This window comes from Daphnia pulicaria, chromosome 6, assembly GCF_021234035.1.
Source record: "Daphnia pulicaria isolate SC F1-1A chromosome 6, SC_F0-13Bv2, whole genome shotgun sequence".
Taxonomy (NCBI): Eukaryota; Metazoa; Arthropoda; class Branchiopoda; order Diplostraca; family Daphniidae; genus Daphnia; species Daphnia pulicaria.
In genome coordinates, this window is record NC_060918.1 from 1,669,224 (window position 1) to 1,681,337 (window position 12,114).

Consider the following 12,114-nt stretch of genomic DNA (forward strand, 5'->3'; position numbering starts at 1 on the left):
TGCATGGTAACCAACTTGCTGCTTGTATAAGGACGATTGATCTGACACAATTAACGAACGGTGAATTCGTCCCAAACACACCTCAATGGTGTTTTTCTAGGCGTCCTTCAACACACGTTATATACTGTAGTTGATGCCCTTGGAAATAATTGGCTGTCGACCCGGCATTTCTGCATCCTGGCAGAGCTCTACTAGTGGCGACAACTCGTCCGTTATTACTCGCTTTTCACCGGCGAACGACAAGCGAGTGATAACTTTTGGGGGGGGGGGGGGGGGGGGGAGCAACTTTTATAGCTATACTGTTGTATCAAAAAAGGTGCGCTGTTGATTACTCCTTGTCATTCAAGACGCAGTCAAGTGACGTAGACTGACGTTCTCGGCGAACGACCACCCGGAGTCCGGAACCGTGCGGAACAAGGCTACCCATTAGCGGAAGAAGAAGAAGAAGAAGGAGGACGATATCAAAGCTATTATAGCGTCGGTTGGTGGTGCGCGGTTCTCGTTTATCTTCCGAAGGGAAGGGCAATGGCGTCAGTCATTACACACACAAACAGAGCGAAACAAACGGCCGTAACACGAAAACAAAAGGGCTTTTGCGACCTACCAATAAATCGTTAGCTGCTGGCGGGAGCGGACGACAAGAGAGAGAGAGAGAGAGCCGCCCAAGTGAATTGACCAGTAAAACATTGGGGGGAAATAGCAAATAAGACCGTCGTAAAAGTATAACCGATACGAGTTATTCTAGCCGTCTGAAATAGCCCAGTCAGCAACTCAGTTTCTTCATTTTACCACCCCCAAAAAGACAGAGAACAAGAAAATAAAATGCCATTCCCAAGAATAATCGACACACCAGCCAAAAACATCCGCAACGGCATGTACAGGCCACGACGTATTGATCAATCGAACGAGACCGCCAGCCACCACGGAAGGAAACGGTTAAAATAGGTTCGTAGTTTAGACGCAAACTTATACTACTGAAAGGAAGGTCACTGTCGTTCGCGTCGTTGGATCGACAGTTTTCTAGTTTCGACGCCGTTTTACTACTATGCTCAAGAAGAACCCAAATGTATGTAACTATCGTTGCGGTAGCCTTAGAGAAAAGCAAAAGAGATATAAATCCGTTATTAAAAAGTTCAAAATAAGTTTCTCGGACGTGCTCGTGTGTATACCATACCGCTGGGACTAGATACTTGCCCAGGTTGAAGAGACCGTAGACGGACAACTCGACCGACTCGCCTCTTACTTGCGAGATGAAAGTTTTGGGACCTTTTGCGACGCATAAAAATAAATTCAATCATCGCTAATTGCATCAATCCTTGCGTGAAAAATGTGAAACGATTTCTTCACTGCGCTCCACAATTGAAAGACCCTGGGTTGAAATTCTGTTGGTTTAACTTCAAAAGTTTTTGACCTGTACGTCGAACAAACTTTTTCGTTAAGGACAGGATAGTGACGACAATTGAAAGGAGGAGGCGGTGTGGAAGCACGTCCTTCTTCATCATAAAATGTTCCATCAGTTGCACTCTGCTTGAAGTGTTTGAGTAAAGTTCAAATATTTTTCAAATTTGATTGTTTACCAACACACAAAGCTGTGTTAGTGTGTGGTACAAAACAAGCCTGATCTAAGGTCGTTACACAAATGAGTTGTTTATTGAACCCTAACTGAGTCAACAAAAATGCCAAGAGAAAACCCAGTTCCAGTCAACCGCCTAGCTCAGGAATATAATCGTACTCCGTACTATCTAACGACTTACAATCAATGCCACTAATATTCACAAAGGAAGAATAGAGATGTATTTGTCCTACCTTTAAACCTGGGAAATCCACAGCCAGGCATCCATCCGCTGAAAAGTTGAATCTACCAGGTGGGATAGGAAAAAGGCCTCAGACTCGTGAATACATCCACATTCACATGGGTGTACACGAGGACAGAGGGGATTAAAGAAAGGGGCAGAAGAGACCTGCAACTCGTCCGACATCGAAAGTTTCTCCAATTGAAAGAAATGCTGTGTAACTAAAAGGAAAATAAAAAAATTGGTTACAAAAAATTTTTTAGAAACAACAACCCAACAAGTAAGGAAAAGTTTAAAATGAGACATCAGATAAAACTTAATTGTTAGGAAACAGGAGAATTAAAGAAATTCCATGTAATACAGTTGCATTTTGTGAAGTCATGCATTACCAGGTCACAGACTCACAGGAATAAAGTAACGAAAATGGAAAATCATTACCCAAGTGAAGATGCTGAGATTGGTTGCTGACAACAGGTCAATGCCAGCACTTGAATATCTTGTTGTTATCCTGGTGGCTGGCTCAGGCCTCAAATCTGCACAAAGGAAAAGGTTATGTAGTGAAAACAAACTGACATGTGTTGACTTACATGGCTTACATGATAAATGCTGTCAGCTATGAATTAACATTTCACAAATTTTTAACTGGGTTTATCTTCTAATTAAGCACCCATAATCACTCTATTTGTATTCTTAGTTTTATATTTACCTGCTAAACAGCATGGAGTGTGCACAAAGCAATTCTGTAAAGGACACAACGACCACAATATTGTAATTCTATTTCTTTTGTGCTATTTTTCGTGCAGCCACGTATACATTCCAACAACAAATTATGATTCCGTTTTAGTTGTAGTCTTTAAACTTCGTCTCGTTTTCCAAAATTTTCGAAACCCAATTACCCAACCTCAAAACGAAAGCAGCAGACGACACACATTTGTTAATTGGTTATGCTTAAGATTATAAGATATCGATACACGAAACCCATAGATAATGAGATAAATGAGTTTGTTTACCTTTCCTTGGACGCAATCAGCGGATTGAAATAGGACGAAGATACCTAGGAAATCCCCGTTGGTGAAGAACCAGTAAACAGACAGGAATAGATCTGTGTTTCATTAAGTCAACAATGAAACCATGGCAACCAATCGAAGCGTTAATTAGTTTAGAGAACAGGTAAAGCAACATAGGCAATCCAAAGACTCGATTTAGGGGATTAATCACGGCCTCACTCAGTTTCAAATAAATTGATTGAACGAATGGTAAGCGTGACGTCAAAGGTCTATTAAAAACAAAATGGATTTTCTAATTTCTTTTTCTTATGGCAACACAAATGCCTCTCTTATTTTATAGGCCTACACACCAGCAACGTAATCGATCCAGCATTGCGACTGAGGATTCCGATTTTGACACGCCATCGCCAGGAAAAACCCGACCGTGAGTGCCATTGATGCCACACGCACTAGCCATTAAGAGCTTGGGGTTTGCTGGCCAACATTTATCTACGACAGCGGTTTGATGCAACAAAACCGTGAGGCCACCAAGTCCAATCATAGAGCTTGAACTGGCGAACTAAATCACCTACTTAATCGTAACACGAATGAAGTTTAACTCATTTCGTTGAGAGAAAATGTCCAAGGTTGTGTATTAAAGTGTCACTTATACGATCGACCACCATCCAACTGGAATGCTCCAGAATGACAGCTCGAGTGAAAACGTTCAAAAGGCAAGAGGTGCTGGATAAACATAAACACCTTTCACATTAATGACCGTATATCCTTAATAGCAGAAATCAGCGGTGTTAACCCAAAATAAATTTTTGAGAATACCTAAGACCATCCTCTTTCGTGCTCAATAGACATAAGCAGTGGGTGGTATTGCGCCGTAACGATCGATAGAGCAGCTGAAAAAGAGCCTGGAAGCTGGACAAGTTAAAGTAAACTAATTTGGACAAGAGAAACGTAAGCGCGTTTGTGACATAATGTTCGTAAAACGAGTCGCAGTATTGATTTGAGATACGCCTTTTCAGTTTCCTCAAAAAAATATAAGCCGAGAGATGAAGTTTAAATGGAGGAGCGTGACAAATGTGAACCCAAACGTCTGCGGATGACGCCATCGGAAAGCCAAGATTCCGGCGGCTGAGTCGCTGTGGTGAAACGGCGTAATACCGTCCGTCAAACGTAAGAACCAGAAAAGCGGCGAAAGCGATCGAAAGAAATCGGCACTTTCCACCATTGTAAATGCCGAGGAACTTAAAGGTTTCAGAGCTTTCGTCATACTTGGGTGCAGCTCTTACGTATTTCTTGGTTGCCCTAAACATAAGCTACTTACATCTCCCATTGAAATCTTGGTCATTAAAACAAACGCAAGAGACGGACGCTGCTTCGGATGCGTGAAAGATGCGCATCGTTCAAAATGCGTGATACGACTTAAAATGGAAGACATTTTTTTTTGTCGCGGCTGGTGTTTTCCCGGGAGCTTTAATGGTTCAAACCGTCATTTGTATGTCGACTTGGCAAGTTCCAGGAATTCTGTTGCCCATTATTAAGTCAGAAATCGATGATCAAATTTGATGCTCGTTTGCCATCCATTACTGTGAGATCCAGCTGCAACGTATGGTGACTGTCCTTTAAGAAGGACGTGCAGACTTGGTTCAGTTTAACGTACGTAAAAATACATTTTCCATCACATACGCCATCAGTAAATGAATGCGTGGGCAGTAATATAGTATCAGACTAACTGGGGGCGAGAAAGCAAGGAGAACTAGGTTTAATAAAATTGTCTTATGAATCAACATTTGTGGCCAACTACTAGAATCAGCGGCCGCTAGCCATTAATAATAATAAGAGGATATAAAATTATATAACTCAGTCTAGCTGTTGGCTGGGTTGGCGTTTGTTCTTGTTTATGTCCCTTCGGATGGGAATGACGTCACTGTGCAGATAAATACCAATAGGAAATCAAAAAGGGCTTAGCGTCTATGAAAACACGACATACATCGCATCAACAAGCAGCGAATAGGAAATAACAAAAAAGCGGAGATCGTAAGAGTTCAGTGACCAGCATCAGTAGGATAATCAGAAAAAAGGAGCCAGACAAATACATTTCTTTATTGCAATAATGACCACAGAGGGTCTCCGTCCATTTATCATGTGGCGAAAAGCTCGGCAAAGCCTTAATTTGCGTTAGTTTTCGCACACTAAGCTTTGCAACATTTTTTATAGCGAAAGAGAAAACGACTCTATCGCAAATATTGTAAATATTAAAGAAAAAGAAAGTTTGCCATCAGCCACCCAATATTTATTCAAATAACCGAGCCTTTGACGTCAGCATTGATTACATCTTCGGATGCATTGAACTGAAACAGAACCAAAATATAAGTAGCTATCGTCCCGGCAACCTATAAACAAGAAAGTAATTTAAAAAGCATATAAAACCACTTTGTGATCGGTAAACGTTTATACCGCTGGCAGTAATTGCTTCCCCAGTTTGAAAAGTCCGCAAACGGATAATTCAATAGACTCTCCTCTTAGTTGTAAAATAAAAGTCTGTATCTATATATGCGCAACAATATGCGGATCGCGTAAAAATAATATTTCAGCAATAATTCGATGATTAAGTTAATACTTCACTGCGTTCTGCATTCGTGACATCTTGGGTCGAAATCCTGGCCACTGAACTGAAGAAACTCTTCACCTAACACCAACAACATTTTTAAAAATCCATAATTTTGATTTTTCAGAAATTTGTGTCTACCTGATTGCGAACGTAGTCGGCAGACTGGAATATGATGAACATTGCCGTTATATCCGGGATGTTGGTAAAATACCAAAATAAGGCGATATTTGAATATTTCATGATGTGATGAATAAAGCTATGGCAACCGATGGAAACGCTAATCAATTTGGAAATCAAGTAGAATAATAGAGACAATCCGAAAACTTTGTTGAAGTGAACCAACACAGCTTCACTCAAAGTTAGATAAACCGTTTTGAGGAAAACTAAACGTGAAGATAAAGGTCTATATCAATACGAAAAATATTGCTTTAGTAGATGATTTAAATTGCTTTCAGGGATTTTCAAATTCAATTGTTTTGTACCGCAAACGTAACCCATCTAATATCGAAATTGACGAGCCGACATCGGGCAGAGATTCGTTGTCGGGAAGGACTCGGTTTTGCGGCTGGGTGATTGACGGACTTGCGTTTTGGGAGTTAAAATTATCATTCCATAAATGGCGGAATATCCCTTCGTCAATAACGACTGTCTGTTGCAATATCTCCTTGACACCAGCGAAACGAAGACCGATAATATAGCACAAACTGGCAAATAAAATTACCAACTAAATGGGAAGTAAAGGTTATTTAACAATTTTGAACCTGCATTTGTTTTTATAGATTGCAAAATTAACTTGCCATGTTAGAGTGCAACTGGCCAATACCATGCATTATATTGTCTGTTATCAGGGCGGCCAACATCCAGGCAGAATCGTTTCCATGCTCTCGAAATATACTATCAAATCCGTATATTAAGAAAGTCATGTGCTATAATAACGTCGAACAAAGTTTACTTCATAAGTATAAGACTTCGTAAAAGATTCGCCATGAAAATTATGGACTTTTGTTTACCCAAAATAAATAAATGGAAATGGCAAAGACGATCATTTTTCGTGTTCGAAGTGTAACAACGGAGAGCACTGGCACAGCGCGATCAACACTGTCCATTTGCTCAAAGAAAATCTGAAAACTGGCCAATTGGAAGTGCATAAATTTTGAAAGGACAAACGTGTCGACGAGAAATCGCGCCTGGGAGATCGAGTTGGTTAATTGGGCCGTTGGATTGGTGACGAAATGAGCGCCAGGTTCATCAATTTTGTTGTCTGAATTATTATTGCCCAAAGAAAATAGACCTCCAAAGACTTGAGCCGAAATGAAGCTCACGTGGACGAGGGTGACGAAAGCGAACCAGAATGTCTGCGGATGACACCATTGAAAGCCCAACATTCCGGCGAACGAGTCGCTGTGAAAGAATGGCGTTCCACCCGTCACACGTAACACCCAGAAAAGCGGCGAAAGCGATCGGAAAAGTTCACCAGCACTCGCCATTGTGAAGGAACTTGGCAATGACCGGATAAAGTTTTTCGTTCCCGTTCTTTTATGTTCCTTTTCAGCCGCTCCTTCGTTGTAGGACATTGAAGTTGTTAACGTGCTGTGTGTTGACTGTTGACGTGGGCAGAGGCCTAGCTGGCGGGTGTGTATAGAGATGAGGGCGAAATAAGATCAGTATCGTTCAACTTGAAAAGCTTGGATGATGGATTGGACACGTTCTTCTGCCCTTTTAGTAGTTTTGTAGTGATATTATTTATGAATAGACCTGTGCACAGCAGCTGCGCTTATGCACAGTGCACAGTCTAGTGGTATATTTAATCAAACTGATGAGTGCTTCACTTTTCATTCGATACCAATTTAATTAAATGCGGGGAAACTCATCGTTTGACAATCATCCATCAATCTAAAACGGCAATGCTCATAGCTAAGAATACACACGCGTAATAATGACAATGGATGATTATTAAAATTTCAATATAACACAGCTGATCGTGAGTTATATGCACCAAGGGCGGGGGTATAAATGAATCGATTTTTCCCGGCAAGTTACTATGTATGCAAGAAAGTCATTTATCGAGCACTCTGGAGACCGCACGCATCAATGCGTAAATTATGTTGCGCGTTTCCCGTGTAGCTAAGCAACACAATGATGCGCATTAAGTTACGCCACTTATGATTGCGATCTTTCTCGTCATATTCATGAAACGCAGACTATGTCAGAGTGACACATTTTACAACTAAAGTCCGTATACGAGCTCTGTAATAGTATCACACATATATAGCCCGTAATGCAATCGCTTATTCTCATCACCTTATCAGTGGAACTTGGATCGGTGAAGTTATTATCTCAGTTTGGGAAAGTCTTCGCTTACAGCAGTGGTGCAACTCAAGTTAGAGTTGAAAAGTCACGCGGGAGCGAGAAAAAACTATTAGTGCTGGTTTTCAAGTGACTGAGAATGGGTTTCGTGACGTGTGGGCCCAACGAAGCGCTAGTAGTTTCAGGTACTGAGCTATATTCTCGCCTTAACTTTGAATTGATATCGCTATATTAGATCGTGCGTTGTGTCCGTATACATCAAGACTAGGCCTGTACTCAATGATCCTGTGAAACTGTTATTGATCCAAATAAGAGTCACTCCAGGACTTTTATTCGTGCCAGTTTCAAGAAATGTAAACTTTGGAGATTTTATTTCATTTAAAATAGTATTTTCATTGAACAAACGCGACTTAACTTCTTATCAGCGCTCATTGTTTATTATCTACGGATGTTAAAGACCATATGGCATCTGTCAATATTTGTTTTTGAACGTGCGACTTGTAATTGTAACACTTGATCGCTGCATTTAGTTGCTAACCAAAAAGTGAAATTGATTTTTCAAATCTTCATTAATTTGTTGGCATTCTGATTGATTTTCAAATTATTGTCTTCATTTTCTCCCAAATTCTATTATGGCAGAAAAGCTCAATAACTTAGTTACTATGTATCAAAATGCTTTATTGAATTGGATTCAAATTCTTTTCAAGTTCAAAATTCAAAGTTTTTCAAATTCTTGTATAGTAACAATAATGTCTATGCGTATACGACAGGATGCTGCTACAATCGCAAACCGCTCCTCGTCGCTGGTGGCCGTGTCTTTGTATGGCCCTGCCTTCAGCAACTTCAGAGGTAATGTAGTATATACGCGTGGACATATTATTTTGAAATGAATTGATGCGGGATAATTTGACGTTAATTCTTTAATACAGGATAACGTTGAATACGATGACTCTTAAAGTTGAGAGTCCGTCTGTATATACCGTCGAAGGGGTTCCCATTTCAGTAACTGGCATTGCTCAGGTATAATTTAATGACATTGTTTTACATGCAGACTACTTTAGTTAGTTTCACTATTGAGTACTAAAAGATGAGCGTAAAAGTGTTTTGTTGATTTTTAAATTCATCTTTACATCCAATAGGTAAAAGTACAGGGTCAAAATAAGGAAATGCTTTTAGTTGCTTGCGAACAGTTCCTCGGCAAGAGCGAAGAAGAAATTCGACACATTGCTCATGAAACTATGGAAGGTCATCAACGCGCAATAATGGGGACCATGAGTGTTGAAGTAAATAGGGTTTTCTAACCACTTGAATTTAGCTCCAACTATTATTGATCGGCATTATTGTATCACGCAGGAAATCTATCGAGATCGCAAGAAATTTAGTGAACAAGTTTTCAAAGTGGCTTCGTCCGATTTGGTTAACATGGGAATCACCGTCGTCTCTTACACCATAAAAGATATTTCCGATGCCAACGTAAGGAAATCCATAAACTCTTATCACTTCACCATAGATCCTATATTTCAAATTATAATTCTTGTTTTGTGCTGTCAGGGCTATTTGATGGCACTAGGTATGGGGAGGACGGCAGAAGTCAAAAGAGACGCGAGAATTGGAGAAGCCCAAGCGAAATCTGATGCCCAAATTAAAGAGGCCATCGCCGAAGAGCAGCGCATGGCCTCACGTTTGGAAAACGACATTCAAATTGCCAAAGCTCAACGAGATTTCGAAGTCAAGAAAGCGGCCTATGACAAGGAAGTCAACGCTAAGGTAAAATGGCGAATAGCTTAACCCTTCAATAATATATACATTCAATGGGGAAGTTTCTAAATAAAGAAAGCGGAAGCCGAACTCGCTTACGAACTTCAAGCAGCCATAATTAAACAACAGTTGCGTGAAGAAGAGATGCAGATTCAAGTGGTGGAACGCACTCAACAGATTCTGGTCCAAGAGCAGGAAATCATCCGCAAGGAAAAAGAATTGGATGCCACTGTTCGTCGTCCGGCGGAGGCGGAGAAATATAGGTAAGGTGCCGGTGTGGCGGCAGGTCCCAGTAAAAAAAACTCCCTCTTAGTATTGGTGCACTTTGCTTGAAAAGTTAACAGTTCAAGAATTTTGAATGTGATGTTTACCCACAGAAAAAGTTGTGAGGTACAAACCAAGCCTGATCTGCAGTCGTTCGACAAATGAGATTTTTAGTGAACCCTTAGTGAGAAAAAACAAAAACGGAGAGAGAAAACAGTTGCAGTCAACCGTCTAGCTCAGGAATAATCGTACTCCGCGACTACGCCAAAAATTGTCAAAAAGGAAGAAAAGGGATCAATTTTGTCCTACCTTTATGCCTGGGAAATACAGCCAGACATCTACAGATGCTCCATCCATCCGCTGAAAAGTTAAATTGCACCAGACGGGATGGGGGTAAAGGGTGTCCTCGTGAATACACCCACATTCACATGGGCGTACACGAGGGCATTTAAAGAAACCAGGAGAGATCCGTAACTCGATGGACACCGGTAGTTTTACCAATGCAATGGGATGCTTTTTATCTGAAAAAATAGAAAATGGGTTACGAAAAAAAAATTTACAGAAACAACTATTCAGGGAAAGTTGAAAACGAGACACTGGGTAAACCCTAATTTTTAATAAATGGGAGAATGAAAGGTTTACATGTAATAGGCTACACTGCATTGTTGTAGGCAATGCAGCATTATCAAAATATCTAGTTGGTCTCACAGGTTAATAAAAGTAAAGGAAATCATTATACCCAAGCGATGATCCTGAGATTGTTGATGATGAGAGTTTACAAGAAAAACTTGCATATTGTGTGGTTATGATGGCTCGCTCTGGCCTCAAATCTGCAAAAAAGAAAAACGTTACATAGTACAAACAAACTGCCATGCATCGACAGGGAAATCACATGATAAATGCTAGGTTCAGGTACTAACATTGCACAAATTTGAAACAGGTTTACTGGCTTGTTTACTGGTTTAACTCTTCTATAGCTCCCACAATCGCACAATAATTCTATTTGTATTTTTAGTTTTATTTACCCGCTAAACAGCATAGAGTACGACGACGGTTATCAAAAACAAAAAAACTTTGACAGCTTGACTCTGACTTTTTCGAAATTTTAAACTAAACAAAAGCAGACGACACTTGTCTAATTTTCTTCTAATCAGCATGCTTACGAGTTACGATAATACGATATCGATAGAAATTAGAAATTATAAAAAATCTAATTCCCCCTTAAAATCCAAACCGCTCAAAAACGATAAGGGAATAAGTTTTAGTTGAAATCTGATCCCCCCAAAAAATAAAATCGATTCCTCGACTACCTTCCTGCTTCCTGGAAGCCAACGTAGCCAAGAGGGAATCATTATGTCAGCTCTCTATATATTTTATCATCTGTAAATTTTCTTATTCACACGAACTCTTTTTTTTTTCCCTCTCAAAGATTGGAAAAAATAGCCGAAGCCCATCGACAGCGAACGGTGTTGGAAGCCCAAGCCCAAGCTGAAGCTCTCCGCTTACAGGTGATATCCCGCATTGAATTTTTAGAGCAAAATGTCATAAAAAAAAGTAAATTTCAATTGATGCAGGGTGAAGCCGAGTCTTTTTCAATTGAAGTCAAGGCTAAAGCAGAAGCCGAGCAAATGAAGTTGAAAGCGGCAGCTTATCAACAGTATAACGAGGCTGCTATGATGGACATGTTGATGCAATCGCTTCCAAAGGTATCTTAATCGAGAATTCAATTTTTCTTGATTGTCCTCTTTTTATACTGAACGCATTACACAGATGGCCCACGAAATAGCCACTCCAATGTCCAAGACGAGGAAAATCACCATGGTGACATCCAACGGCGAAACGGGTGCGGCTAAATTGACTGGCGAAGTCTTGGAGATTATGACAAAGATGCCGGAATTGGTCAAATCACTCACCGGAGTAGATGTTTCCAAGGTATACTATATTTCGAACATATATAAATATAGACTGACCCAGCAACGTAAAATTATTAACCTTGTTTTTTAAATAATTATAAAGTCGATGCGAGGAATCAAGTAAAAAAAAAAAGGAAGAAAATCCGGATGAAAGAGAGCGCACAAGCGGAAAACGTCTCATCAATCAAGTCACTGAGCCGTCTAAATTTCCTCCCCAAATTTTAGGTTTCATCCTTTTCTTCCCCCGTAGACTATCCAGGGCAGGCTGTTATCCATCTTGACAAAACGATGCTAATACATCCAAATGAGTGAAAACTTTTAACAACCCCTGCCCTCTTTTATCGTTGTCACAACTTTAACGGTGGTTGTTGATAACATTTTAATGAGTATGCACGTCCTTGTTTTCGTTCCCCTCCAGTCGGCTGTAAAAATAAAACCATGAAAACCGTTAATCTAAAAACAACTGA

General features: G+C 40.2%; 3 protein-coding genes across 3 annotated transcripts; 1 reads left to right on the forward strand and 2 right to left on the reverse strand.

Annotated features, from left to right (window-relative positions):
• Positions 1-5,048: 5,048 nt before the first annotated feature.
• LOC124343817 lies at positions 5,049-6,133 on the reverse strand. Its single transcript, XM_046797308.1, has 5 exons — positions 5,888-6,133; positions 5,544-5,808; positions 5,415-5,483; positions 5,252-5,341; positions 5,049-5,187 (listed from the first exon to the last, which is right to left on the reverse strand). Exons 2-5 carry the CDS (start codon positions 5,643-5,645, stop codon positions 5,092-5,094), a joined length of 357 nt encoding a protein of 118 aa, XP_046653264.1. The 5' UTR covers positions 5,646-5,808; positions 5,888-6,133; the 3' UTR covers positions 5,049-5,091.
• Positions 5,857-7,685, reverse strand: LOC124344456. The gene is made up of 3 exons (XM_046798006.1): positions 6,416-7,685; positions 6,203-6,331; positions 5,857-6,129 (listed from the first exon to the last, which is right to left on the reverse strand). The coding sequence occupies exons 1-3, from the start codon at positions 6,977-6,979 to the stop codon at positions 5,857-5,859; spliced, it is 966 nt and encodes a 321-aa protein (XP_046653962.1). The 5' UTR covers positions 6,980-7,685.
• A 76-nt stretch (positions 7,686-7,761) lies between these two features.
• On the forward strand, positions 7,762-11,837 carry LOC124343672 (flotillin-1-like). The gene is made up of 11 exons (XM_046797096.1): positions 7,762-7,897; positions 8,483-8,561; positions 8,642-8,732; positions 8,852-8,995; positions 9,066-9,185; positions 9,264-9,479; positions 9,546-9,733; positions 11,164-11,242; positions 11,309-11,440; positions 11,505-11,666; positions 11,751-11,837. Exons 1-11 carry the CDS (start codon positions 7,852-7,854, stop codon positions 11,769-11,771), a joined length of 1,278 nt encoding a protein of 425 aa, XP_046653052.1. The 5' UTR covers positions 7,762-7,851; the 3' UTR covers positions 11,772-11,837.
• The last annotated feature ends 277 nt before the right edge of the window (positions 11,838-12,114 follow it).